The sequence below is a fragment of the Euleptes europaea genome, chromosome 17, assembly GCF_029931775.1.
Source record: "Euleptes europaea isolate rEulEur1 chromosome 17, rEulEur1.hap1, whole genome shotgun sequence".
Taxonomy (NCBI): Eukaryota; Metazoa; Chordata; class Lepidosauria; order Squamata; family Sphaerodactylidae; genus Euleptes; species Euleptes europaea.
The window spans coordinates 49,892,752-49,920,343 of record NC_079328.1 but is presented as its reverse complement, the minus strand read 5'-3'; the positions used below and the strand labels follow the sequence as shown (position 1 = coordinate 49,920,343).

Genomic DNA, 27,592 nt, shown 5'->3' with positions numbered 1-27,592 from the left:
GCGCTGCTCCGGCAACCGGCCGGCGTTGGGACAATGAGCGCGGAGCAGCTGCGGCTGTTGCGGGAGCGGATCCGGGATTTCCCGGACTTCCCCGCGGCGGGGGTGCTGTTCCGGTAAGCGGGGCCACGTGCTCCAGGGCGACGAAGAGGGCGCCTCTGTGCATGTGCAGAGGGCCTTTGCAATTCGGGCGAGAAGGCTGGGCGGAAGGGCGCGTGCACCGGAGCCGGCTCTTCAGGGGACGGGGGGGGGGGCTGATTGCCGACTGGGGCGGGTGTAGTTTGTGCATGGTCAGAGGTGCTCTTGGCGATGACGTTTTTCTCTGGGCGAAACCGCGGCTCTGGGCGCGCCTGCGGCCGAGGCGGGTCCGGAGTGCAAAGAGGAGGGCGCAGAGGCGCGCTGACTTAGTGCACTTGCTGTCTTTTCCCCAAATTAGGGCAATAGCTGAAAATGGAGATCTGTGTAAAGCACCGTTTAAAAAAAGACAACGAGGATAAAGTAGCACCGTGGAATGCCCCACGCCCTCCGCAACCCTTACCAGGGGTTGGACTAGATGACCCTGGTGGTCCCTTCCAACTCTATGATTCTATTATTCTATAACCCTGTAAGGTAGAGCAGCAATTTCCCCTCCCCGTAGTGCAGAAGAGGGGCTGAGAATGGCTTGCTTCAGCGCCTGGCAAGTGTGCGAGGAAAGTGACATTTGAGCCCAGGACTTCCTGATTTGTATCCGAACACAGGTGCAAAGTCCTTCATTCTTGTCCCACTGCCTTTCGTGGAAACCTACAAAAGACCCTCGCTATCGCTTAGCCTTGCCTACCCCACAGCGTCGTTCCTGGGGGAGGGGGCTGTGAGCACTACCGGGAGCTGCACTGCGGATGGCTGGGATTCAGATACTGGAAGCACGGGTGCCGTTCTGCTCCTCAAGTGTAGCTTTTGCCGGGGTGATTTTCTGTGGGATTTGCCCCGTGAGCACAAAAACCTTGGCGTGGTTACCCCACAGAGAAACAGGATATTGCAGTGTGTGTGAAGAGTTCCTCTGCCTTCAGAGTGGGGTTGCCAACTCCAGGCTGGGAAATGGCAGGAGATTCTGGAGTGGAGCCTGGGGAGAGCAGGGACCTCAGTGGGGTATAATGCCATAGAGTCCACCCTCCAAACAGCCTTTTCTTCAGGGGAACTGACATTTGTCGTCAGAGATCACTGGAAATTCCAGATCTCCAGGCCCCACCTGGAGGCTGGCAAGCCTGCTGCAGGCCTCAGGAACTCCCTACCATGGGGACGGTGTCCCTCTCTTTCCTCTAGGGATATCAGCCCACTGCTGAAGGACCCAGAGGCGTTCAGGACTGCAATCGATATCCTGGAAGCTCACGTGAAGGGCAAGCATTCCCAGGTGGATTTCATTGCAGGTGAGTTGGGAGCCAACCCACGCAGGAGGAGAAACGTTGGTGCAAATGTAAATCTGCACAGGAGTCTCACCTGGCTGAAGGTGCCACCTGCAGAAATTCTTTGCATCTGGAAGGGAGAAGGGTGCTAGCCCAGCCTTCTCCAACATGGTAGTTCTGTACCGGGAGGGGTTTTTCGTTTCATATGGGGGAGCGTTTCCCGCCGGTGGTCTGGTCTCTACCCTGCCGCTGCCCCCTCTGATGGCAGAGTCACGAGCTAACCGAGAGAGCTGGTGAAGTATACTGCTCCTTCTTCACTCCACTTCCGCTTTTGGCAGGTCTGGATTCGCGAGGCTTCCTCTTTGGACCAGTTCTGGCTCAGCGACTGGGCGTCGGGTTTGTGCCGATCCGCAAAAAGGGGAAGCTCCCGGGCCGTACGGAGTCTGTCTCCTACACTCTTGAATATGGCAAGGTAATGGGTTTATTTTGCAGGCCCCAGCAGCGCTCAGACACGGCATCTGGCCCAGTTCTGGCGGAGACACCTCCTGTGGTTTGGTGAGCTCGGGTTGGCTGGGCTTGTGGGTCTCCCCTCCCCCACTTGGCCAGCTGTTATTTACCTGATCCAGGAGGAGCACAATTAAGCAAGCCTCATTTCCTAACCTGCAGGCAGAGCTCGAAGTTCAGAGCGACGCGGTGAACCCGGGCCAGAAAATAATCTTAATCGACGACTTGCTTGCCACAGGAGGTGAGAATGGCTGGCTGGCGTTGTAAGAATTAGCTGTCCCTGGCTTGTGCTTTTATGACTCCACGGCTGTATCTTGCTTAGAAATCCACATCACCCTGAGAGGTTCAACTTACTTTGATTTCCGTAAGCCCTTTCTGGGTTTGATTCCCCACTCCTCCGAATGAGCGGCGGATACTGATCTGGTGAACCGGGTTGGTTTCTTCCCTCCTCCACATGAAGCCAGCTGGGTGAACTTGGGCTAGTCACAGCTCTCTCTAGAGTTCTCTCAGCCCCACCTACCTCTCAAGGTGTCTGTTTTGGGTAGAGGAAGGAAAGTGATTGTAAGCCGGTTTAATTCTTCCTTAAATGGTAGAGAAAGTCAGCATATAAAAATCCACTCTTCTTCTTTTGTGGTGAAAAAGGTTGCCAGCGTGTGGGTGGCAGGGTGTTGAAACCCCCCCCCAATTCCCCTAAAAGAACGAATAAACAAGCTGCAAGCTTAACGCCCAACGCAGATAAAGAGATGGCCCCCTCCTTCTTTCTAATGTCTAGACAGAAACTCTTTTCTGGTGCCCCAAGAGGTCGGACCAGAACCAATGGGTTGAAATTGAATCAAAAAAGTTTCCATCTAGACATTAGGAAGAATTTTCTAACAGTCAGAGCTGTTCCTCAGTGGAACAGGCTTCCTTGGGAGGTGGTGAGCTCTCCTTCCCTGGAGGTTTTTAAGCAGAGGTTAGATGGCCATCTGTCAGCAATGCTGATTCTATGTCCTTAGGCAGATGATGAGAGGGAGGGCATCTTGGCCATCTTCTGGGCATGAAGTATGGGTCACTGGGAGTGTAGGAGGGCTGGAGGTAGTTGTGAATTTCCTGCATTGTGTAGGGGGTTGGACTAGATGACCCTGGTGGTCCCTTTCAACTCTATGATTCTGCTGCGTGATAGTCACCTTTTCTGGTGCTCCTCTGCTTTCGCCAGACATTGCACACATTTCCAAGCTCAAAGGGGGGTGGGCAGAGGTTCCAGTGAACTTTTTATTCTTCAGTGTACTTTCTCAGGACAGAAAATTCTGCACAGCTAACCAAGCCCCAGAGCCCGGTCTCTTGAGAGCAACAGCAGCAGCCTGCCTGGAATGTTTTGCACTTGCGTTGCAGCTGCCTGATCCACGCTCTCTTCTTTTGCCCAGGGACGATGCGAGCGGCCTGCGAACTGATGTCCAAGCTGAAGGCCGAGATCCTGGACTGTGTGGTGCTCATAGAGCTAAAATTCCTCAAAGGGGCAGACGTGCTCAAGCTCTTCCCGCTGCATTCAGTGCTGCAGTACGACTGAGGCGTAGTGGGAGGCACTCTGAGCTGCAGCCGCCTCCATAGTTTCCGGGGGGGGGGGGGTTTGCTGTGGTTTTGATTTAGGTGCCCTGCTCACAGACACACACCTTTTTATTTTGCAACTTAAGCTGTTGCGTTAATTATGGTGAGCCCCCCCCCCCACACACACACGATTGGTAACATCTTGTGACAAGCTAGGGATTCCTCTATTTGGACACTATCAGCAGCTTTTTGAGAGACATCCGATTTCAGAACTTGGGGCGAGGGGCTGCCTTGCTCAGGAAGTGCTTGCCTGTAACTGGAAGTGGTTACTGGCTGATCACACACTGGCCTTGCAGGGAAGGTTTTCTTAAAAAAAAAATTGGTGTTGTGTGTGACAGCCCTTCCTGCCAGCCCAACGGTCATACCAAGAGGAAATGTTTCATCTGTATCAATGTTATGTAATCCGCCCCCACCTGCAATTAGAATACATTATACAGACTTGCTATGTACCTGACTTTTTTTTGCTTCCTGGATTTGGGGCCAAGGCCTGAAAAATCAGCTAAAACGGAGGGCTAATGAAGTCCCTAGTGATGTTGTGTGCTAGGAAAAGTTGAGGGCAGCAGAAAAAGAGGAAGACCCAACAAGAGATGGATGGACTCAATAAAGGAAGCCACAGCCCTCAGTTTGCAAGATCTGAGCAAGGCTGTCAAAGATAGGACATTTTGGAGGACTTTGATTCATAGGGTCGCCATGAGTCGGAAGCGACTTGACGGCACTTAACACACACACCGTTTTGAAAACACAGACAGCTGGTACTCTGCACCCCGTGTGCATATGAAGATTATTTTGAATTCTGGCAGATGTTGAAATAAAATCCCAGCTAAGCCATAAGAGAGAAGCAGAGTAGATGTGAATCCAGAAAGAATATCCCCCCTCCCACTAAAAAGCCTTGTATGTAAGCTCTGACTCCAGCAGTAGCAGGAGAGGTACCCCCAAACCCCGCGTTTCCAGCTTTAAATTAGCCTCTACTGGAAGCCACAACTGCTTGGCACACACAGGAGGGTGAGGTGAGCACTTTTTATTTTCATACAGTTCGCCTAGGATCTTTTGCACCCAAAAGAGAAATAACTGGCTTAGATTTATCTCCCTGAAAAAAAGTCATTTTAGCTCTTGCCACTCGGTTCAAGTTTAATACTAAAGTCTGACTGCAACTTTCAGTCCAAAAAGGCAGAACCAGTTGAGGAAAAGTACTTTCCCCCTTAACTAGCAAACATTTTAAAAACAAGAGGCAGTGGTTACTAGGCCTTCCAGTGGAAAGAGCAGCCCAGCCCTGCTCCCATGGCTCGGTCAATGGAAACTTTTGCATCATAAAAAGGATTATGTGGTCTTACTCCAAGCTTACAAGAGAATAAAGCATGGCACTTTCAAAGTTACTGTGATCCATCCAGTGGTCCTGGCCTTGCTGAAGCAAGCAAGCTCGAGAAGTGCCTTCCCTGGAATTTGCAACTTGGAAACAGAATATGGGGGGGGGGGGCTTCTATACTACAGATGTTGCTTGAATGTATAGTTTCAGTCTTCTGCAAGGGACCAAGAGAAGCAGAGGTCACTGCCTGAAATCCCTCTGCTGACGTCCTTGTGCCCAGGCAGAGTTCGTGGGAGTCCTTGTGAACATCTCTGGCCAGCAAGACGGGTCAGAGCTTCTCCTCTTCCTTGGCCCGGGCGATCAGGCGCTCCGTGATGACGTTGAGGTCGAGGCTTTTGTCCAGCTTGATGTAGGTCTCGGTCCGAACGGGCAGGACGCTCAGCCAGTCCGGCAGCAGCTCCGAGAAGAGGCGAAGGTGCTTCTCCATCTCTCCTGCAAGGACAAAGATTCTGGCTTGAACGACCGGCCGCTGGGCCTGCCGTATCACCCTACTCGACAGCCATCAATCCTGCTTGGCTACGGCAAACACCAGCAACCCTACACCTCCACAAGAGAGGGCAGTCTTCAACAGCTCCGCATTTTATTTATTTAAAATACTTAGTAACCACCTTTCTTCTTTACAGAGCTCAAAGTGGATTACAATATAGAGAAACAAAAAACCAAAATTTTAAGGTCACAATTTAGGACTCCTTTAATCAAATGAAGTCCTAAATCAACTGTCTTCAGTGGCCTCCTGAAGATCAACAGTGAGGGGGGGCCAGGTGTACCTCCCTGGGGAGGCTATTCCATAATTGTGAGGCTGCCACCAAAAAGACCCTCTCTCATGTATCCACCAAAGCCAGCTTCTTTGATTGACAGGACAGGCAGGAGGGCCTCTCCCTGTATTGGTCTTAATTCCTAGGCAGGGCCCGTGGTGGGGCTGGTGGTTCATCTGCAGTAAGTCACCCCAGAGAGAAATGATCGGAGGCAGTTTCTCTGGCCAAGCAGCAGCTCAGGCTGAACTGAAACGGTCATTTACTGTGATAAGTGGCTATGTTTCTAGATTTTGTATTTTACTGGAAAATACATTATCTTCCCACTCAGGAAAATTCAGAAGCAAGAGGAGTGCAGTGGGTTTTATTGCAGAGGGAAGGAGAAAAGAGGAACCTGACAGAGTGACTCTGGAAGAGCAGCATGAGTCCAGGTTCAACACCCACAATAAGCAGCTGTTATCACAGCAGAGGCAGCTGCCCATTCCTGGTGGGCGTTTTGTCTGATAAAACAGCAGCGCCCTTCCTTCTCTCTCCCCCTCTTACCAGGCATCAGGAGGCCCCGGTAGCTCTCCGTCATCCGCTGGCACACCACCTCCATGGGGAGGGCTTGCTTCTTCTCGGCCACAAACACGTTGCGCAGGACCCGCGCCATCTCGGGCAGCCGCCCCAGCCTGTCCAGGCGCTGCTCTTGCAGGGGGTCTCTCGTCATCAGGGCCTGCAGCTTCTGAGCTTCCTTGGCTCTGACCTGGGGAGGGGCCGGCAGGTAGGCAACGTGAAAGAGCAGAAGCCCGGCCCTGCTCCTCCTCCCCTGGCCACCCACCCAGTCCCCTCCCGTGCTGTGGTGCCTGCCCTTCTCTCCTGGAGGTCCTCAGATCTTTCAAGGGTCCTTCTCTGCAAGGGGAATGCCTGCGAGCTGCAGGGGAGACCAGGGCTGGTTCTGGGAGGCAAGACCAGATTGTTGAGAGCCAGCGTGGGTAGTGGTTAAGAGCAGTGGACTCTGATCTGGAGAACAGGGTATGATTCCCCATGTGAACGGGGTTGGTTTCCCCACTCCTCCACATGAAGCCTGGTGGGTGACCTTGCGCTAGTCACAGTTCTCTTAGAGCTCTCTCAGCCCCACCTACCTCACAGGGTGTCTGTTGGGAGGGGAAGGGAAGGCGGTTGTAAGCTGGTCTGAGTCTCCCTTAAGTGGCAGAGAAAGTTGGCATATAAAAACCAACTCTTCTTGGGCAGGCTATCTTGCCTCACCTGTTGCTTCCTTTCAAGGAAGCTTATTTGCTATGGTTGGCCTCTTTCAGGAGCCCCCCAAAAGCGCTCAAGGGGAGCTCCATCTTCCTTAGGACAGTCACACTACAGCACACCTGCCCATTTACACAGCCAGGCTGCTGCTGCCAGCAGCCCCCCATATCCTCTGTTGCCCCTGCAGCCCCTCTGAAGCAGGGTAAGCTACTCACCCGCTCCAACAGGGACTGTGATACCCCCTTCAGGCTGCTGGGGGTGGTAGCAGGAGAGAGCGGGGCAGGCCTCGGGGTCTCCGGCGCGGAGGGGCTGGCTTCGGCCGTCTTCAGGGCCAGATTGGCCAACGCCTTCTCCATCTGTTTGCAGAGGAAGCATCTTGCAGTCAGTACAAACAAAGAGGACTCTTGCGCTGCTTAGAAAGGCTTCCTGCCCCCCTCCCCATCACAGCTGTTACTGCCATTTGGCATCCAGCTGCCAGAAGGCAGAGTCACGCAGCCACTTTAGCGCGGCACAGTTTCTCCATGGCACATGGTGGCTGCTCATCTCTGGCAGGCTACTGGAGCAGCATGGGCCTCTTTTCACCAGCAGGTTTCCAACCTTGGCACCCAAAAGCCTGTTTCCCTGAAGAGGAGGTGTGTTGCCAGAGACTGGGAACACAGCAAAGCAGAGTCAGCTTTGCGGCAGCCACCTCACTCTTCCTCTGCAGCCAGAAGGGCTCCCGCATCTTGCGGCAGGGAGGAAGAAGACTGCAAGACAGCATCCGTGTGTCTCGAAGCGAGCCGAACACCCTCACCTTGGGGGTCAGCATGGTGCGCGCCTTCGCCAGCACTTCCTGGGCTGTGGTGAGCTTATCCACCTGGGGGGGCTTAGGCAGCTCATCTGGCACAATGTTGGGCACTTCGTCGACCTTGAACCGAGGGTGCCATCTGGCAAGCTTGTCATCCGGGACCATCATTGGAGGGTTGAGGGATGCCAGGAAAGCCTGCAGGGAGACACAGGATGTTAGAATGAGGGCCCTGCCTGTTGCTAAGCACACCCCACCTCCAGCCACCCCTGAACTGCAGCAGCAAATAAGGGCTATCCCAATCTCTACTAGCTCAACAGTCAACGGGTCAGTTTAGATGTCCTCAGGAGAACCCTAAGTCAGTGATAAGCCAGTTATAAGGGTGCCTCCCCCCCCCCCAGCAACCTTTGGTCTAAGGGAGTTTCCCAGCAAGGAAAGACACCTTCCCAGGTTTAAATCCCCGCTTCTGCCATGGAACCTTACTGAGTGACTTTGGGCCTGTGGCATTCTCCGCCTAACCTGAACACATGAAGCTGCCTTATACTGAATCAGACCCCCCACGGTCCATCAAAGTCAGTACTGCCTACTCAGAAGAACAGCAGCAGCTCTCCAGGGTCTCAGGCAGAGGTCTTTCATATCACCTGCTCGCCTAGTCCCTTTAACTGGAGATGCCGGGGATTGAACCTGGGACCTTCTGCATGCCAAGCAGAGGCTCGACCACTGAGCCACAGTCCCTCCCCAACTTGCCTCATAGGGTTGTTGTGAAGATAAAATGGAGGAGAGGAGAACAATGTAAGCTGCTTTGGGTTCCCACTGGGGAGAAAGGTGGGGGATAAATGAAGCAAATAAATAGCTGCTAAAGAGATTCTGACAGGGCAGAAAGACTCACCTTGTGATGCTCTTTGACAATGTTCACCAGGTTCCTGTGGAACACTTTTTGGCGTTCCAGCAGACGTGATGCCGACAGCTTCTCTCCTGCAACCAAGAAGAGGGGTTTGTTTCTTACCATCCAGAGACCTCCATGAGATCTAGGTGCACTCCAACCCTCTTGGCTGGAAGAAGCGCACCATTCACAAGTTCATCTAAGCCCACCCTCCCAACGGCGTCTCTGGGGGCACTGCTACAAGGAGGGTGGCAGGGACACACCTCCTCCCACCACAGGTTCAATGGTAAGGTGGTAGTCGCTTCGCTTCAGGCCTCCGCTGCTGAAGGTGGGGATGTTCTTCTCCTGGCGCAACGTGTAGGCGGCTGGGTACACCGCCTTGATCTGGCCCACATTCTGTTCTTCAAACTGCCTGAAGGAGAAGAGAGGAAGATGCTTTAGTCCAAGAACGACCCTCACAGAAGTGACCTTCTGTATGCCAAGCAGATGCTCTTCCAGAGAGCTACAGCCCCTCCCCAAGATACTAACTGGCCCAAGGTCACCTACTGACTTTCATGCTGGATAAGAATTTGAATCTGGGTCCCCCCCCAGTCCTGCTCTCAAGAGCCTGACAGCGGACAGACCTTTGCCCACAACAAAGAGACAAACTCACCTGCGCATCATGTCCTGGACGCCCTGCTTGACCTTGGAGAAGGTCACCACCTCCGAGCGGTTGAAAAGCATCCCAACGATGGTGTCCATGCTGCGGAACATCTCGGCCAGCAGCCTGTACTTGTAGGGTAGCGTGAGCCCGGGGGGCACATCCCGGGCGAGGGTGTGGAATCGCTGGTAGGCTGGCGTTTTTTCACTGGAAAAGCACGCAGGCGGGCAGGAAGATCAGGAACGGGGTTCAGTGGGAAGGTGAGCAAATATTGGCAAAACACCTCTATGGAAATGTGCGGTCAAGAGTAACTCATTCTATGCCCAGTAAAAGCCTTTTTTGTTATCTCAAAATAATCAACATGATCAATATGCATATATAAATATGCATTCACAGGCACTCGCCAGGAAACCTGGTAGACCTGGAGATATTCCCAGCCCTGCACAGAGAGCCAGCATAGTGTAGTGGTTAAGAGCGGTGGTCTCTGACCTGGAGAACCGGGTTTGATTCCCCACTCCACATGAACCCAGCTGGGTTACCTTGGGCTAGTCACAGCTCTCTCAGCCCCACCTACCCCACAAGGTGCCTGTTGTGGGGAGGGGAAGGGGATTGTAAGCCTGTTTGAGACTTCCTTAAATGGTAGAGAAAGTTGGCATATAAAAACCTGCTCTTCTTCTGCATCGGATCCTGCTAGTCAACAGGTGTCCACCTAGAAAGCCCACAAGCCACCCATTTCACCAGCTGGTCAGTTCTCCACAAAGATGATTTTCTCACCTTTCTTCTGCTTCCGGCTTGGGATCCCGTGTGGCCAACTGGAGCCGGGAGAGACTTTCCTTTTCCTCCTTGGCTGTTTTCCTTGCACGGATCTTGGACTCCAGCTGCCGTGCCCGCTGCAACGTGCTCTTTACATCTCCTTTGGCTTCGGAGGCACCGGCCGGCACTCGGCCTTTCTGGGTCAGCGCCTGAACTTTCTCCAGCCGGCATCTCAGCTGTGCAAGTGTGTCTCTGGCCAAATCCTGTTCAGCAAAAGAAAGGTGGAAGATAGCCATGCAGCTCCAGCAAGGAACGCCGCTGCCGTCTGCTAGTCAGGCGATCAACAGTGCCCCATTTCAGAAAACCAGGAGGAACGCAGCTTGAAAGGAGGGCAGAAAACCTTAGCATGGAAAGCTGCACCAGGCCCATCTCCAGTGAGTCGAGAAACCCAAAGCTGGGAAGAATTCTAGGGCCAGGCATTCTCCTCTGCCCCTTCTCTCCGCTTTGAGGAGGCGCTGGCATTAAACAAGCCCTGGCACCCAGGGTCCTGTGGCACCTCCAGCATGTTTTGGCCTGAACCATAGCAGGGTGGTGGCACGGGCAACAGGGCTTCCTGCCCTGGCACTGTTTACCTTCTCCTCTGGCGTGGCCAGGCTGGTCTGCTCCCCAGTCTCCTGCTTCTGGCCTGGCGAGAGGCTCACGTTCACCAGATCCTTCACCTTCTTGTCCAGGCTGGAGGGGGTGGGGGAAGAGGGGCCCGGGACCTGCAAGGGAAGCACTGCCTTAGTCTGCAGCCCACCTTGGTTAGGGTCAAGACCAGGCTTGGTTGGGTTTGCACAAAGCATGGGGTTTTTTTTGGGGGGGGGAGAATGTAGACACATTCACAGAGAAGGAAAAGAGGCTATCAAAAACCATTAAATCAAAATACTTCAGTGGATCCTCCACATTCAGAGGAAGTCTGCCTCTGGCTTCCAAAATACTAGAGGCTAAACGAGGAGGGGGAGTTTCCCAGAAGCCTCTAACCGGGCTGGCCATATCTAGTAAGATCCTGATAATCTCGGGGCTGCTTCTCTCCCGGTGGGCGGCCCGACCAGCCCCTCTCCACATAAAGAAGGCCGGCCGGCCGGCGACCAAGGAGAGCAGGGTTCGAATGCCCCTCGGGCAGCTGCTCGATCAACCCAGCCTACCTCGCAGGGCTGTCGTGAGAAAACGGGGCGCCTCCCTGAGCAGCCAGTGTTACCCCTGGCTCCTGACCCGGCGTCAGGGGCCGCGGCCTCGCTCTCCGGGGGACGCCCAGCTCCACTCACCGCCTCCCGGGGCATCGCCAGCTTCTTCCGGGCCGTCCCCTTGTGGCCGCGCCGCGCGGGGACGAGGCCCGAGGGCTCCCGCTCCGCCTCCCGCTCCAGCCCGGAGCTCGACCGGCGCCTCTTCCTGCTGCCGGGCGTGGCCGGGCTCTGCGGGCCGCCGGGCCCGGCCGGCGTGCGGGGGGAGGCCAGCCAGGCCGGCCGCTGCGGCTCGGGGCTGGGCCTGGCCGAGGCCTCCTGGGCCTCTGCCGGGGCGCCGCGGACTTTCCTGCGCTTGCCGCCCGCCGGCCCCTTCTTGCTCCGGGCGAAGAAGTCGGTCACCCGCAGCTGCGCCATGGCCGGCCCGGAGCGACCTCGTGGCGCCGCGCGGACCGCCCCCCACTTCAAAGGCCGCCGCCGCCACTCAACGTTCCATCCGGCGCGGAATGTATCCAGCTTTCGCGGGAACCGCTCGGGCCCCGCCCCCTTCTCGAGGAGGGCCGCGGCGCCGGCCCCGCCTCCTTAAAGGCGCCGCGACCTCGCAGCCCGCCGGGAGCCGTCGGGGGGGAGAGCCCCTCGCGCGCCGGCAGCCTCGCTGGACAGAAGCCTGCAGCGGCTCCCCTGCCCCGAGCAGCCGGCTGCAGAGAGAGGCGTCTAGGGGGAGCCTCCAAAGGGGGCAGGCCGGGAGAAAAGGGCTGGAGGGAGGAAGGGGCCGCAGGCAGCCCGGGATTTGCACTCGCCGACCCGGGGGGACCCGTCGCCGCCTTCAGGCCAGGTACGGTGAGGTTGCACTAGAAGCCCAAGAGGGGAAGTGGCTTCAGCCATGGTCGTTAAAGGGAACCTCCATGTCCAGAGGCAGTCCACCTCACCAGTGCTAGGAAGCAGCATCAGAGCAGGCCTCGGCCTCTACGCCCTGTTTGCGGACCCTTCAAGGGAACTGCTTGGCCCCTGCGTGAGGCAAGATGCTGGACGAGATGGGCCGTTTGGCTGAACCACCTCTTCTCCTGTTCTTGTGGTAAGTTGCACCCCCCCCGCCACCCCGCAAGGAGAGATTAGTGGGTGCCTGCATCCCCCTTCCAAAGGCTTACTACTGACGCTGCGCCAGCCCTGCAAGGTGGACCTGGATTAACCCCATACTGCAGCTGGGAGGCTGAAAGAAAGGAGCTTTCCCAAAGGCCCCCAAGGAAAGTTGTGGCAGAAACAGGTGTGGGACCCCCCCCCCCAGTACCACTGGGCTTCCATGGTTGCTTTGGGCAAATGAGGGACTAGGCATCTCCAGTTACCGGGACCAGGCAAGTAGGTGATGTGAAAGACCTCTGCCTGAGACCCTGGAGAGCCATGGAGAGGGGCTGGGGCTCAGTGGTAGAGCATCTGGTTGGCATGCAGAAGGTCCCAGGTTCAATCCCCGGCATCTCCAGCTAAAGGAGCCAGGCAAGTAGGTGATGCGTAAGACCTCTGCCTGAGACCCTGGAGAGCCGCTGCCGGTCTTAGTAGACAATGCTGACTTTGATGGACCAAAGTATTCTGTATTATACTGGTTCAGTATAAGGCAGCTTCATGTGGGGAAACGTTCCATCACATGTTGTGTCTGGTTTACACTGGCACTGCCACTCAGCCACTGTAGGGTGGCACCATGCCAGTTGCAGCTCTGCCCCCGGTCTCTGAAATGAGCAGCCCAGAATTGCCAGGGGAAGACTCCCACAAGCCAGGGGGGTGTTATAATGAATCCGCTGGAATTAATTTCTGAGATCGATGCCTGTCCAAATCGTGACAGATGCTCTTATTGAGCCTGACTCTCAGCCAGAAGACGGGCAGGCCGGTGTGGGTAAAGGAGATTGCTCCTGCTGATAAGATTGAGATGAACTCTGGCTGCATCTCTTGGGGCTGGGGGGCGAGACTTGCCGGCTGGTGGCTGTCGGGGTGGCCGCAAGGGGGGCGTGGCTTGTTTGCATGGAGTGGGGGGAGCTTTCGAAAGACGTCTTTCTGGGGCAGCATGCAAATCACCCCCACACACACACACACACAGTTGGCACAAACTGCAGGAATGTTTTACAAATCCTGTTTCCCATCACAATTAGTTGCCTCCAGGAAGCCTGTGCAGAGGCAATACCCCCGCCAGCATGGTGTAGTGGTTAAGAACAGTGGACTCTGATCTGGAGAGGTGATTGTAAGCCAGTTTGATTCTGCCTTAAGTGGTAGAGAAAGTCGGCATATAAAAACCAACTCTTCTTCATTATTCAGGAGAGCATCATTTCTGAACATGAGTTTCGGTGTAGCTTTTGATAGACCTAAAGTGTGTTTAGTCCGTTTTTAAAGCCAGCAGCTACCACTACATCTTATAGCACTGGGTTCCATAAAGTAATTACGGCCTGTGTGAAGCATTTCTGTCTGTCCTGAATCATCTGCCCTTTAACTTAATTGGTTGCCCCTGTGTTCTAGGGTTGTGGAAGGAGGAAAAGTTCTCGTTCCACACCATGCATGATTTTATAAACCTCTGCCATTCCACTACGTGTATGCCAGTGTGGTATAGTGGTTAGAATTGTCAGCCTAGGGACCCAGGTTCAAATCCTTACTATGCCATGGAAGCTTGCTGGGTTACCTTGAGCCAGTCAGCCTAGCCTCCCTCACAAGGTGGTTGTGAGGATAAAATAGAGGCGTAGAGAACAAAGTAAGCTGCTTTGGGCCTCTCTGTTGTTTTTCTCACTGGATACTTTACATTGGACGCTTCTTAGGGGCAGGGAGCAGTTTATTTTCATCTCTGACTGGGGAAGGCAGCACATGCACTGATCCTGCTGTATAAATAATGAATAGTCGTAATAATTAATTGCCCCATATTCCAGGTTGCCAGTGCATTCTTGGAGAGGTCAATATTTATTACGCAGGTAATGCATCATGTTGAAAGCAGTTTTAAGGAGGCAGCCCAGAAGCGGTAGAGGGCCAGGCCGTTTGTCGTCTGTGCGAAAGCTCCCCTCTAGGCAAAAACCCTCCCGGTCTGTCATTCTGGAAGGAAGAGAACAGTGGGCTGTTTGGGAACCAGTCCTCCCACTAGCTGTTGCTGCTGTTATTTTCTGTACAAAGAAAAAGCCGAGTTGACTCTATGGAAATATGCAATCCATGGAGACAACGGAATGACGTTTCAGCCTATTCAGGATGCGAGCCCCAGCCCTCCTGCCAAGGAATTTGAAGAATTTTCAAAGCTTCCTGTTTCCTGTTAAAAGCATCCCTCTCCAACTGTGGGTGCAGAGCCGGGGGGGGGGGGGGAGGGTCTTAAAGTTCCAGTGAGCAACAGAGGGTGGTGCCTTCCTCCCCGTCCACCCAAGACCTGGATGGGCTGAACATCCCCTGGCAGATGCCCTATGCATGAGTTACAGTGAACTTATGTACAGTGTACGCTTGGTTGTTCTCTGTATGTTAGTTGAGTAATTCTCATGTTACAGCCAACTCATGCACAGGTGATGGTGTGATATAAACCCCACGCTCGACCAGGGCTTCATTCCTTAAGCGAATGTGCATTGGCTCTTTCTTACAAACAGCTGTACACACGTAGTACAGGTAGGGCGTACATGCGTTCACATGTTACACTGAACTGCACGTATACAGCTGTTTGTAAGACAGAGCCAGGATTTGTGCCAATTCCTCTTTTTCCACCACCCAACCAAACAGCTGCTGTTTGGTTCCCAAGATGATTCCCTGCACCAGGGGTCAGGGATGCCCTGTGCCTCTTCCTCTTCCAATGCACATGTTGGATCAGTACCCCAAGCGCCCACAGGAAGCACCAGGTTGTATTCGTAGGCCGGTGAGAACGTAAGAGCCCTGCTGGATTAGAGGGAAGGTCCGTCTAGTTCAGCACTGTGTCTCTCGTAGTGGCCGACCAGATGTCTTTAGAAGTCCTGCAAGCAGGAGACGTTGGCCAAACCTCTCGCTGTCACAGTCCTGGTGTGGTGGCTAAGAGCGGTGGTCTGGAGCGGTGGACTCTAATCTGGTGAACTGGAATTGTTTCCCCACTCCTCCACAGAAGCCAGCTGGGTGACCTTGGGCTAGTCGCAGCTCTCTTAGAGCTCTCTCAGCCCCACCTACCTCCCAGGGTGTCTGTTGTAGGGGAGGGGAAGTCTGAGTCTTCCTTAAGCGGCAGAGAAAGTTGGCATATAAAAGCCAACTCTTCTTCTTCTTCCCCCGTGCAACTGATATTCACGGGTGCATTGCCTCTGAACATGGAGATTCCATTTAGTCTCCATGGCCAGTGGCCATTGACAAACCTCTCCTCCTGCAGGCATGTGTCCGCCCATTTTAAAAGATTTCTCAGGTAGCCACCACCGCAACATCTTGTGGCAGGGAGTTCCATAAGCAGGAGAAGACCACTGCATAGTCACCCACCAAACAGGCGGTGGGTGCCAGGCTGGGGCCCCGAAGGCGAGGCTGAAAAGTGGGCTCAGGTGAGCCTCTGGCGCAACGTGGCCTGAGCGCCAGGAGCTGAGCGGACGGCTCTCCCCAGCCCGTCCCCGGCGCCTCTGCGAGCTGGCTGTGGCTCTCTGCACGGGGGCAGAGGAGTGGGCAGCGGGCCTCTGGCCGGGCGGGGCGCGCTGCGGCTGTGGTGGGGCCGGGGCGGCGCTAGGGGGTGCTGCCTGCGCGGGGAAGGGGCCCGGGCGGCACTGCGGAGCGGCGGGGAGCCGGAGGAGCGCAGGCAGGCAGGCACGTGCGGCGCGGACCGGAGCGGAGCGGCCGTCGGGGGGCGGCGAGGGCGGGCGGGGCAGCCCCTGGGGCGGGGCGGGGCGGTCCTTCCCCCCCAGGGCCGGGTGGGCCGGGAGGCGGCGCCCGGAGGCCGGCCCTGGAGAGCAGCCGGCCGCTGCCGGGCTTCGGCCCCTCCCCGACGGGAGGGACGGAGGAGGCGCAAGACAGTCCCGCCGGGGAGTGGCCGGCCGCGCCCAGCCTCGCCCCGCAGGCCGGCCAGCCTCACTCGCCCGCCCGCCCGCCCGCGGAGCGTCCGCGAGCCGTCGGGGGGCGGCGGCGATGAGCGCGGCGGAGACGCCCCTGGCCGGCTGGGCCACCTGCGCCTGAGCGCCGCCATGGAGCGCCGCGTGCTGTGCGGGGTCTTCTGGCTGCTGCTGCCGCTCGCCCTCCTGGCCGGTGAGTGCCGCCCCGCCGGCCGGCTGGGAGGGGTCCCGCGGGCGGGGGGAGGGGGGGAGACGACGACGCCGACGGGCCGCCGGGGCTCCCAGCGGCGTGTCTGACGGGGGGTGGGCTAGATGATCTCTGGGGCGCCCTCCTGCTGATCCGCGCGTCGCGCCTGGTCCGTCGGTCTCCCCGTGCTGGTGGTTGTCAGGGGTTTTCTTGTATTGTATGTGGTTTCTCCGCGTCGGGGACCGCTGCCGACCCCTCACTCGGGACTGACGGGGGCCCCACGTGGGAACGGGGCTGCGAGTCACTTTAGGAGAAGGCGCTCCACCCAGAGGTCGTGGCTCAGTAGTAGGACATCTGCTTGGCGTGCAGAAGGTCCCGGGTTCAACCTCCGGCATCTCCAGCTAATTTCGGTACAAGGCAGCTTCCGATGTTCATGTGACACACACACCCCTGCAGTTCTGGCAGCACCTGGGAAACCTGTCCTGCTAGCCAGGGGGCTGCCTTAATAGCCACCGAAAAGGAGCCAGGCTTGGGAGAGAGGGAATAGGTAGCATCTTAAGCAGAGGTTGGCCTCTTAGCTCCCTTTGGGCTCCTTCTGCCCTTTCACTGCCTGGGAATTGTTCTGCTTTGGCCAGGTACCGCATGGAGGAAAAGCCAGTTCGCCTGCACTGGGATGGGCTTCCCTCCATCTCCACCAGCCCCCCTCCCTTCAGCCAAGCCCTTCCGGATTCCTCCCAGGGCTGTCCCAACCACCCACCCCCACCACCCACCCCCGCCTCTTCATGCCACCCATTTTTCAGTCTGTTGCTTCTGTCATCCCAGATTGTCTGATAACAACCACGTGGAACTGTGCTGCTGGCCGGCTTGAGTGCGCGTGTGAGAGAGCGTGGCTGGAACACAGTCACCATTATGCCAGCAACCTTCACCCAGCATGTTGCGACTTTGCATTCCCCACCCTGCGGAGTAGAAGCCGGCAGCCTCCTAAGGAGGGAAATAACTTTCTTGTCCCAGAATCCAGTGAGAGAGAGAAAAAGCAGGGATGCGTGTTTCTCAGTCCCCCGTTGTCTGATGCTGGCTCTGGGCAACCTTGAAAGAATCTGCCCTCTGTGTCACTGACACCTACCCAAATAAAAAAGGTTTGTAGGAGCTTGCAAGATTTTCCAGCCTTGACTTAGGGCGGGTCTCTCTTTCAACCAGAAAGGCATGAGCAGATGATGAGTTTGGTGCAGCCGTCCTTTTCGGTCTTGCTTTTGTGGTACAACCGCAGCCCCTTGCACAACAGTTTGCCTGGTGCGTTAGCGTCCTCCGTTACTCTCCAGCTAGATTGTGTATGTTCTTTTGCGAAATCCAAGGCATCGCGGAGGGTGCTATGCAAATATTGACTCACTCAATACAGACTTCAGAGGGGGGGGGACACTTTTGTGAGAAAGCCTAATGTGGTCTACTCAGAAGTAAGTTATTAAATGTTATTAAATGTGGCTTGAACCCAGGAAAAACTCTTTAAGGTTGCAGCCTTTGACTTTTTAAAAATTATGCCTGATATTTTGCAGTATAAAAAGTCCGTTATGAGTTTCCCTTATGGAATTAAGTTCTGCTGGACTATTTCAAGTGGAAACTGATATTTTTAAAAACTTCATTTATACTCTGCCTTTCTCCCCAGAGGGGACCCAGAGAGGCTTACATCCTTTTTCTCTCCTCCATTTTATCCTCCCAACAACCCAGTGAGGTAGGCAAGACTGAGAGTCGTGGCTGGCCCCCGGTCACCCAGGTCCTCCAGACCCTAGACCAACATTCTAACCCAGGGGTGTCAAACACAAGGCCCAGAGGCCAGATCCAGCCCCTTGAGAGCTCCTATCCGGCTCACGAGGCAGCCGAGGCAGCCCCTCCCCTCCACTGTCGATCTGGGCTGGCTGACCAAGTGACCTTTATGTCATATCCGGCCCTCGTAACAATTGAGTTCAACACCCCTGTTCTAACCACTACACCACACTGGCTGTCACTACTTGTTGGTCAACTAAACAAGGGTTGAATTTTGTGGGTAGCCACACTGAGAGCACTTTGCATTGGAGTACTTGAAGAATCGGGGCCTGGTGCTGTGCCACAGAGGCTGGTTTTAAGAGCACATGTTTTATGCCTCTGGTTTATTCTTTCTGGTGTGGAGCACGTTTTCTTCGGCTGCTTCTTGATTCAGAGTTCTTTGGCATGGATCATCTGCAGTTTGACCAGTTCCAAGGGGGTTCTTTCTGGCCCCTTCTTGCATGGGTTGTTCTGGCTCCGCTTGCATCAGTGGGGCTGTCAGGCAGTTTTTGCCCAGAGATCCTGTTGTTATCCCTCCTCCTGCCTCACCCCAGAAGTCTGCGTTTGAAACTCCGTGTATACACCAAGCTGGCTAGTTTTACACAAATATTTAACGAACAAGCAAAACCCAAGCCCGTCCTGGACGGTTGTGAAGGTAAACTGTTCCACAGCCTTTGGTTCCTATGGCCAGCCGTTGGGGGAAGAGAGAGGCGGGTGTTGTCAGGAGAGGCGAAGGGAGGGTCTGTGTCCTTCTCAAATTGTCCTACCAATGAAGGAGCTTTGCAGAGAATGGAGAGATGGGGGCAGCTGCTGGCAGACATCGCCGAACGTCTTGTTAATTTGCTCTGGATTTTTTGGGTAGTCCAATTTGTTGTGGCCACAGGAAGCGTTTTTCTGGTTTGTACCAAGGAAACCAGAACCAACGGGTTGAAATTAAATCAAAAGAGTTTCCGTCTAGACATTAGGAAGAATTTTCTAACAGAGCGGTTCCTCAGTGGAACAGGGTTCCTCGGGAGGTGTTGGGCTCTCTTTCCCTGGAGGTTTTTAAGCAGAGGCTAGATGGCCATCTGTCAGCAATGCTGATCCTATGACCTTAGGCAGATGATGAGAGGGAGGGCACCTTGGCCATCTTCTGGGCATGTATGGGCCACTGGGTGTGTGTGGGGGGAGGTAGTTGTGAATTTCCTGCATTGTGCAGGGGGTTGGACTAGATGACCCTGGTGGTCCCTTCCAACTTTATGATTCTATGATTCTTTAAAAATGTGTTACACTGGCATGCTGGAACCAGGCAGCCAGGATTCCCCGGCCTTTCCTGAGTGGTCTGCTATTAGCTGAATGCTTGAGTTGAAAACAGCACTTTTCTTTCTGCCCTCCCTTGCAGGCTGGTTACTGGGGGAGACGTGTTTGTCCCCTGTAAGTCGTAGGAGGGGATAGCACTTTGTTGACCCCCTGCTGGTTCACAAAGACGGTTTTCTCACCCTGCGTGTCTGGTCTGGAGCAAGCTAGTTTGGTACTGTGTGTGTGTGTGTGTGTGTGAATGGGCTTCAGGTGTGTCCAAACAGGCCTAAGAGGCCCGTGGCTGGCATCTGGGTACAGCCTTGCGGGGGAGAGGAGAGTCAGCGTAAGCTGAGAGTGGGCATGCCCACTCTAGGTACCACCCCCAGAAGAGGGCTGGGAGTCCCCAGATATGTTTAGCCCCCCCTGCCAGTGAGAGTGTCACAGTTAAGACGGATGTGCGCTCAAGCATCATGTGACATCCCAACACATGCATCTTACAGAGCGCAGCCTGCGTGTGACGCCCAAGGGTGACATCTCTCTGCCTACTAGAGCCACCAGGCGCTGGGTGAAGTGGCAAGGGGGGCTGCCAGTTGGTGTTCTCTGGCGTAGTCTGTAAAAGGAGGTTGATGGTCCCCCCCCACATATGCATGTGGTCATCGGTCAGGCCCCCGTGCTGCTGAAAATCCCTCTTGGCCGCAGCGTTTGAATTCCAGCAAGGCTAAATGGATAAAGCAGCTTCCTGGAGGGGGTGGCATTTTTGAGGGAGATGTTTGAGGATGGCTTCAGGAGGAGACTGGCAAAGCCCCCCGGGTGCCAGGGCAGCTACAGCACATCCTCACCCGCCAGCGTCGTTGTTGCAGTTAAGAGTGGTGGTTTGGAGCAGGGGACTCTAATCTGGAGAACCGGGTTCGAGTCCCCACTCCTCCTCCACATGAGCGGCGGAGGCTAATCTGGTGAACCGGGTTGGTTTCCCCACTCCTACACATGAAGCCAGCTGGGTGACCTTGGGCTAGTCACAGTTCTCCTAGAGCTCTCTCAGCCCTACCTACCTCACATGGTGTCTGTTGTGAGGAGGGGAAGGGAAGGTGATAGAAGAAGAGGAAGAGGAAGAAGAGGAAGAGTTGGTTTTTATATGCCGACTTTCTTTACCACTTAAGGCAGAATCAAACCGGCTTACAGTCACCTTCCCCTCCCCACAACAGACACTCTGTGAGGTAGGTGGGGCCGAGAGAGTGTGACTAGCCCAAGGTCACCCAGCTGGCTTCATGCATCCAGTTCACCAAATTAGCCTCCGCTGCTCATGTGGGGGAGGAGTGGGGGAATCAAACCAGGTTCTCCAGATCAGAGTCCACCGCTCCAAACCACCGTTCTTCACCACTACACCATGCTGTAAGCCAGTTTGATTCTTCCTTCAGTGGCAGAGAAAGTCGGCATATAAAAACCAACCCTCCTTCTTCTTTTGGGCGCCTCAGCTCTTGTGAAGGCTTCCCCTTGGCAGCCGATGGCCTGTTTGACTCCTGAGCGAGAGCTGTGAGGACGCCGGTTGTGTTCTCCGGCGTGTTTGCAGAGGCCCCGGGGCTGACAGTCTGCTAGTGTCTTGTCAGGCCACGTTGGTGTGTGTGTGTGTGTGTGTGTGTGTGTGTGTGTGTGCAGGGGGAATCCTGAGCTGCCAGGCCTCTGCGGTCTCCCAGGGGAAGGCCTACAAGCCGTAGCAGCCAGAGGTGTGGCTGTGCGCCTCTCCAGGCAGTGTGGTTTGTGTGGCCAAGCGGCACCCTGGGGACAGAGCTGCCCGCGTGGCCAGCATCTTCTGGTGCCGACACGGGGCTCCTTGGCTGCCCAGGCGCGATGAGGGAGCTTGTCAAATGGGCCCGTTTCCTTCCCTGCCCCCTTCTAGCCGGTTCGGCTTCCTGAGCTGACTTCACGGCAGTGACGTGGTTGCATTTGTGGTCACAGTAGACCTCTAGGTTAGGGCAAAGATCTTGCACATTGCAAGTGAGCAGGGAGGGACTTTTTCTGCGGTTCAGAGACTGCCTCCCCGAGACTAATTCCTTGACTGCCAAAACAGGGATTCCCCCCCCCCCCCCGCCGCCTCTTGCTTAACTCAGCACTGAGTTTCTTTGTCCGGATTTGTGCACGTCTCTTTCCCGTGGTGACTCACTGCAGGATGTGAGAAGTTTAATTATAACTGTGCCTCTGAGGGTTGCCGTTCCTTCAGGTTCGCACCCCACTTTTCTGGTATTGAAAGGACAATGGTGCCGGGAACAGGGACGGAGCCAGTGCCAAGCACCACTTGCCACCGGGTTAGGTTTGAACCTTGCACAGCCTGGCAGCTTCTCAGCCTCTGGGTTTGCAGCCCCTCCTCAGAGCACAAAGCTGTGGTGTGCAGGGGGCCTGGATGTTGTAATTTCCAGTCTTATTTCCCCCCCCCCTCAAATCTGCCCTTAAGTAATTCTGCAGGCTTTGACTAGGGAACAAACTCTCATGCCAATGTGGCATGTGACTCACACACCAGAGTTGCAAATACCTACTCACCTGTGGCAAGGTGAGCATTCCTCTTCTCCCCTCCCCAGTAGACCAGGCAGAGGATCCCTGGTAAATTGAAGCAGAAAATGGTTTGTCATTTTAAGGCCCTTGATGGGCTACAAATGGTGTGCCCGTGGGCCAGTGACTTTGTGCTCACATTTTCACGGCTGCCACAGTGAAAGGGAATGAGCTGTGTTTCTGGCCCTCTAAACTTGCTTCCTGGGACCCCTAAATGGAGAGGTGAATGTGGCTCAAATCTTTCCCCACATCCCCGTGGGTGTATTTTTGTTTTGTTCGCTTTTTGCCACTGTTAACCTCTAAAGAGAGGGGTGCCAGCCCTCCAGCTTCCCTGGGAACGCAAGCCTGCGCTCACCCTCTCTCTGCTCCCTAAATCGAGATGCCGTGGAGGCTGGCAGCGAGGACTGACAAAAGGTTGAGCCGCTCTGAGTACATGTGCAAGAAAATGTCTCCTCTGACTTTAGGAGACCTGAGCCACGGCATTCGATTCAGGTCCCAGAGTTGAGCTCTGGCAAGCCTGGTCCAAGTTAACTTTCCGACCTTGTAAGGAGGGGTGTATCCACGTGGGCGTGTGAGACAGACAGGCTGGGTGTGTGCGCGCGTCTGCCTGGTGGCACCCCTGCCTTCCCCATTGCTCTAGGGCAGGCCTCACCTCTGCCTTCCTCGCTATCTCTCTCTTGCAACACGTCTGGCCTGCAAAGCTGGTGTTTTGGGTTTTCACTTCCTGCTTTCTCAAACCCCTCCTGCTGCTGGATTTGTGCCGGAGATCTCCTTCAGCTGGCTTAAGAGCGCCCCGGACCTCTGCTGAGTGAGACCACCAGTCCCTCTAGCTCAGGGTAGTCTCTGCTGGCCAGCTGCTCAGAGCTCTTTGCCAACTCCCTGAAATCTTTACACTGGGGGTGCCAGGGATTGAGCCTAGGTCTTTTTGCACAACATGGCAAAATGTGTTTGTAAGTACACGTGTAGGTAAATGCTGTCTTTTTCACCTGCCTGAAGGGAAAAGGGGGAGGAGTCTTTTTTATAAGCGTGAACACAACATTGAGCAAAGAAGCTATCGTGCATTGCTTGGAGGAGACATTTCCTTCTTTTAATTATATTTGAAGATATGGAAGGTAAAACAGTCTCTGCTGCACCAGATCTGAAATATCTTTCAACACCAGCAAATTCAGGACGCATCAGTACTGTCCTGAACCCTGGTACAAAAGATGGATACTAGTCATGATGCATCCCTATTCTCTCCAGGATCAGAGGAGCATGCCTATTATCTTAGGTGCTGTGGAACACAGGCAGGACAAAGCTGCTGCAGTCATCTTGTTTGTGGCTTCCTCGAGGCACCTGGTTGGCCGCTGTGTGAACAGACTGCTGGACTTGATGGGCCTGGGTCTGATCCAGCAGGGCTTTTCTTACGTTCTTATGGAGGATAGGGCTATTCATGGCTACTAGTCATGATGCACACCTATTTTCTCCAGGATCATAGGAGCATGCCAAATATATTAGGGGCTGTGGAACACAGACAGGAGGATGCTGCTGCAGTCGTCTTGTTTGTGGGCTTCCCAGAGGCCCCTGGTTGGCCACTGTGTGAACAGACTGCTGGACTCGATGCACCTTGGCCTGATCCAGCATGGCCTTTCTTATGTTCTTATGCTGCTGCCATTGACAGTTAACTGCTGTGTCCTTCAGTCTTGGAGGGAAAGATGAGGCCGTTTGAACATGAAAGGCAAAATTATCTCCAAGATGAGAAGAACAAACGGCTCTTGATTCCGAGAAGTGGGCGACGGTGGATTTTTCCTTTGTTTTCTCAGCTCCAGTGAATAACTGGGAGAAAGGGGCAAGGATATTACTCCCACTGTTAAGGCTTTCCTAGGTCAATCTGCCCATTAGAACTTGCAGCCTGAACGATGGTTCGGGTGCTTCAAGGCTTTCTCTAGTGAGATGGGGAAGAGATCCTCGAGCCAGGGGTTAAATCCTGACCAGCAGTACCAGGTGTGACCTTCTCAGCTCGCTGATCAAAGTGCTAACCTGCACCTTTATTCCTTGGCTGCGGTTGCCGCATTGTGTCCTGTTCCTCTGTGTTCTGTGCTGAGCATTGTGGGTGAATCTTGGCACACCGTGGTCCTCTTCTGTATTCTCCCCCCCCCCCAAGAAGAGCACCTCTGTCATTCCAGATGAGGCGGCTGTCGAGCTGAGGAGCATAGAGGTGATTCCTCAATGCACTGCAAGCAAGAGGATGGCTGCTTAAGTTATCCCAAATGCCCACGAGGCCAGCTTTCGAGATCTGCATTCTTCTTGAGGCCGCCTGCAGGGTGCTTGTATTTCCACTGCGAAGGATGTACTTTCGCTATATCCTGTGCTGATTTCTGTGAATTCGCTGCTCAGCCTCTTGAGATTCCATCTATCAGGGTGATCTCTGGTGGGGACGGCGGCAACTTCTGGGTTTCCGTTTGTCCAGATTTTGCAGCTTCTCTGCTATTGCTTGGATGCCTCAACAAAGCAAAACAAAAGCAAGCAGATGATATCGAGAGAGAGATTTTTTTTCGGGACTGCACCATCCCCCACATTCTGCGCATGGCAAACATCTACTCTATGCGCTGGCTGGCTGGGCAGGAAGTGGCGGAAGCCAAGGGATCGGGGTCACAAGGGGAAGATCCCCTAAGCGGGATTCTGCATTTCTTTGCCTGGTGGACTTCTTCTGCTGCACCCAATGGCTGAATCCTTTCTGTTGCCTCTTGACCGTTCATGACTCATTTCCCTGGTAGAAGGAAGGGGCCCTTAGCCAGGGGAGCATCATTCATTGCTTTCTTCTCTGCTTGGACACCATAGGTGACTGTACTTTTGGGACATTTGCTTATGAAGCTAGCTATTCTAGAGCCAAAAAGCAACTTAGTGTAACAAGAGTTAATGTGGCACAGCAGTTAACCCCAAGCCAGAAGCTCCAAATCTTGCTTGGGTCACATGAACACTTGAAGCTGCCTTATACTGAATCAAACCAATGGTCCATCAAAGTCAGTGTTTTCTACTCAGACCGGCAGCGGCTCTCCAGGGTCTCAGGCGGAGGTCTTTCACATCACCTACTTGCCTAGTACCTTTAATTGGAGATGCCGGCGATTGAACCTGGGACCTTCTGCATGCCAAGCAGATGCTCTACCACTGAGCCACAGCCCCTCCCCTAAAAGTCCCTGCTGATGCTTTACCCACTGGGCCATGCAGCCTCTCTCTTCCACCTGGGCTTCTCCACCCCTTTGCACTTTCTCCCCATAGTAGCAGCCGCTCCACCTCAGAGGAAAGAGCTTTTTGTTGCTGCTGCTGAGGCAGGCTGGGCCGTGCCGGCTTTCCTGTGGCCAGCCCTGTTTTGCAAGCAGCTCAGCTTTAAAATCCCGTGGCCCTGGCCTCGGCTCCTGCCTGTTCTGGGGTCTCTTAGTCCTCCCTCATCCCCTGGGACTATGAAGGGATGCCTGCAACTCAAAAATCCAATTAATTTTCCATAAAAACAGGATGCCCTGGGTGAAATGGCCTTTGTGATTATTATTCCCCCCCCCCCAGTAAACGGAAATCTAGGCAGTGGCCTTTTCCCTTTCTTCTCCCTAATAACATTGCTTGGCATGGCATGGGGGGGGGGGCGGATAGGTTTTTTTTTTGCAGAGCTCTCCCTCCTTCTTTTAATTAGCACCAAATTGGTTTTTCATCTGGATCATTGCTGCCTCCAAACAGATTTCTCGGTCAGGGGATGGCAGGGAAGCAGGCAGCAGCAGGGCTGAAAGACGTGTCCCGTGGTCGCAAGCAAAATGCTCTGTGGCGCACGCTTTTGGGGGAGGCGGAAGAGGAGAAGGCTGGACTTCACCCCCTTGTCCTGGCCCATGGAGTGGACTGCTCACACTGCGGGCGAAGGCCCATTTGAGAAGGGCTGGTCCTTGCTTGTCAGGAGGACGGTGAAGGGGGCCAGGCCCTGCCTTAACATGGTCCTGTCATGGAAGCCAAAACATCCTGGAAGCCACACTTCAGTGTGGCTGCAGGTTTTGTGCATCAGATGAATCAAATGTTACCTTAAAATGCCAATGTATTATGTGTAGCCCTGGGGGCTGTGGTAGGGGGGAGGCAGTAAAGCGCACGCCATCTCTGTGGCAAGTTCAATGTAAGTGCGTGACCAGTCAAAACAGCAAGTGGTGAAAACACCATCAGGGTAGATTTGCTGAAGTAATTTAGTACTTGTCCTGGGAGAGGAGTCTCTTGTCCCAGATGAGGCCAAACCTAGTACAGTCAAGCTGGTTGATAAATTCTGCTTCAGGCTTCTCACACACCTTCTCAGATTTCCTTGTTGAAAAATGGGAGTTGCAACTCTGATGTACCCACGAGGGAGATTCTGCGTTGGAGGCTGTCGCCTGCCGTTTCTCTCTGGGTGGTGAGTCTGGACCCTTCCGTGCCTTCGCTGTGTCTCAGCCAGCCCTGCAGGAGGACGGCGTGTTCCCATAAAAAACCCCAAACCTGGAACCAACCCTGTAGTGCAGCCGTGTGTCTGCATTCGAGCATGACAATCTGGGGTCGGCTGTGGCTCAGTTTGTAGAGCATCTGCTTGGCATGCAGAAGGTCCCAGGTTCAGTCGCCGGCATTTCCAGTTATAGGGACTAGGCAAGTAGGTGATGTGAAAGACCCTTGCCTGAGACCCTGGAGAGCCACTGCCGGTCTGAGTAGACAATACTGACTTTGATGGACCACGGGTCTGATTCAGTATAAGGCAACTTCATGTGTTTATGTGAAGAGAGAGTAAAAGGTCTTTCTCAGTAGGATTGCTCTCCTGCCCATCACACTTTTACTCTTTCCTCCTTGATCATCAGGACCAGAGGTGGCATTGCCCCGTCTCTCTGCTCAGTCCGCTCAAAGGAGAAGCCCCTGTCTGCCTTTAGGGCACGGCTTTCCCTCATCATGCGGCCTCCTGGAGAACAGCACCGGGGATCAGCCTGGAATTCGTGAACAGCTGAGTGAAGTCGGCTGTGTGGTTTGAAGCCAAGCCAGTCCACAGCCCTTGGGTGGCTTCTCCTTTTCTCTTCTCCTGTTTCAACAAGGAAATCTGAGAAGAAGACACCAGTTTGAGAAGTCTGAAGCAGAATTTATCAACCAGCTTTCGCTTCCAACCGCTGGTCCCAAGCGGTGGTTTTTAACCCCCACCCCGCTCTGTGGCCTTGCGTTCTTTCTGATGCATCTCAGGATTGGGCCGAGACCACCAGCGGCTGTGTCTGCCCCTGCCCAGGGGCTCTGCAGCCCAGATTTAGAGATGTGGCATTTTCTGCCCCAGCTGGCAAGACTGGAAGTCCAGCTTCCTCTCATTAATAGGAAATAATAATAATACTTAACATTTGTGTAGTGCTTACAGCGTTCAGAAAGCTTCAGGCATTTTGTTGTGGTAATTCTTGCAACAGCCCTGCAGAGTAGGACAGTGTTATAAGTCTCATAGTTACAGCTTGGAGGGAGCAGCGGGGCGTCAGGGGCTTGCCTCCAGCCACCTCATGAGTTCATGACAGAGAACAGGCCAGGGCATCCTCTTGCCACCGCTCATCCCGTTGGCCTTCAGCTGCTCCCTGTGGTTTATTTATTTAGAGAATGAATGTCCTGTCTTTCAGAGAGCAAAAATGAAGCCAAGATGCAACTTTGAACATCAGCCCAAAATATCTGAAGGGGACAATAAGCAGAAAAAGCAAATTTTAC

At 54.5% G+C, this 27,592-nt stretch overlaps 3 protein-coding genes across 3 annotated transcripts; 1 reads left to right on the top strand and 2 right to left on the bottom strand.

Annotated features, from left to right (window-relative positions):
* Positions 1-33: 33 nt before the first annotated feature.
* Positions 34-3,439, top strand: APRT (adenine phosphoribosyltransferase). The gene is made up of 5 exons (XM_056862830.1): positions 34-113; positions 1,297-1,400; positions 1,715-1,848; positions 2,043-2,121; positions 3,284-3,439. The coding sequence occupies exons 1-5, from the start codon at positions 34-36 to the stop codon at positions 3,424-3,426; spliced, it is 540 nt and encodes a 179-aa protein (XP_056718808.1). The 3' UTR covers positions 3,427-3,439.
* Positions 3,440-5,095: 1,656 nt separating this feature from the next.
* Positions 5,096-11,522, bottom strand: CDT1 (chromatin licensing and DNA replication factor 1). Its single transcript, XM_056862739.1, has 10 exons — positions 11,186-11,522; positions 10,511-10,642; positions 9,900-10,141; positions 9,138-9,332; positions 8,749-8,897; positions 8,492-8,577; positions 7,612-7,800; positions 7,034-7,174; positions 6,123-6,324; positions 5,096-5,259 (listed from the first exon to the last, which is right to left on the bottom strand). Exons 1-10 carry the CDS (start codon positions 11,516-11,518, stop codon positions 5,096-5,098), a joined length of 1,833 nt encoding a protein of 610 aa, XP_056718717.1. The 5' UTR covers positions 11,519-11,522.
* Positions 11,523-11,565: 43 nt separating this feature from the next.
* LOC130488757 (basic proline-rich protein-like) lies at positions 11,566-25,850 on the bottom strand. Its single transcript, XM_056862396.1, has 4 exons — positions 25,768-25,850; positions 15,536-16,633; positions 12,956-13,073; positions 11,566-11,952 (listed from the first exon to the last, which is right to left on the bottom strand). Exons 1-4 carry the CDS (start codon positions 25,848-25,850, stop codon positions 11,566-11,568), a joined length of 1,686 nt encoding a protein of 561 aa, XP_056718374.1.
* Between the last annotated feature and the right edge of the window lie 1,742 nt (positions 25,851-27,592).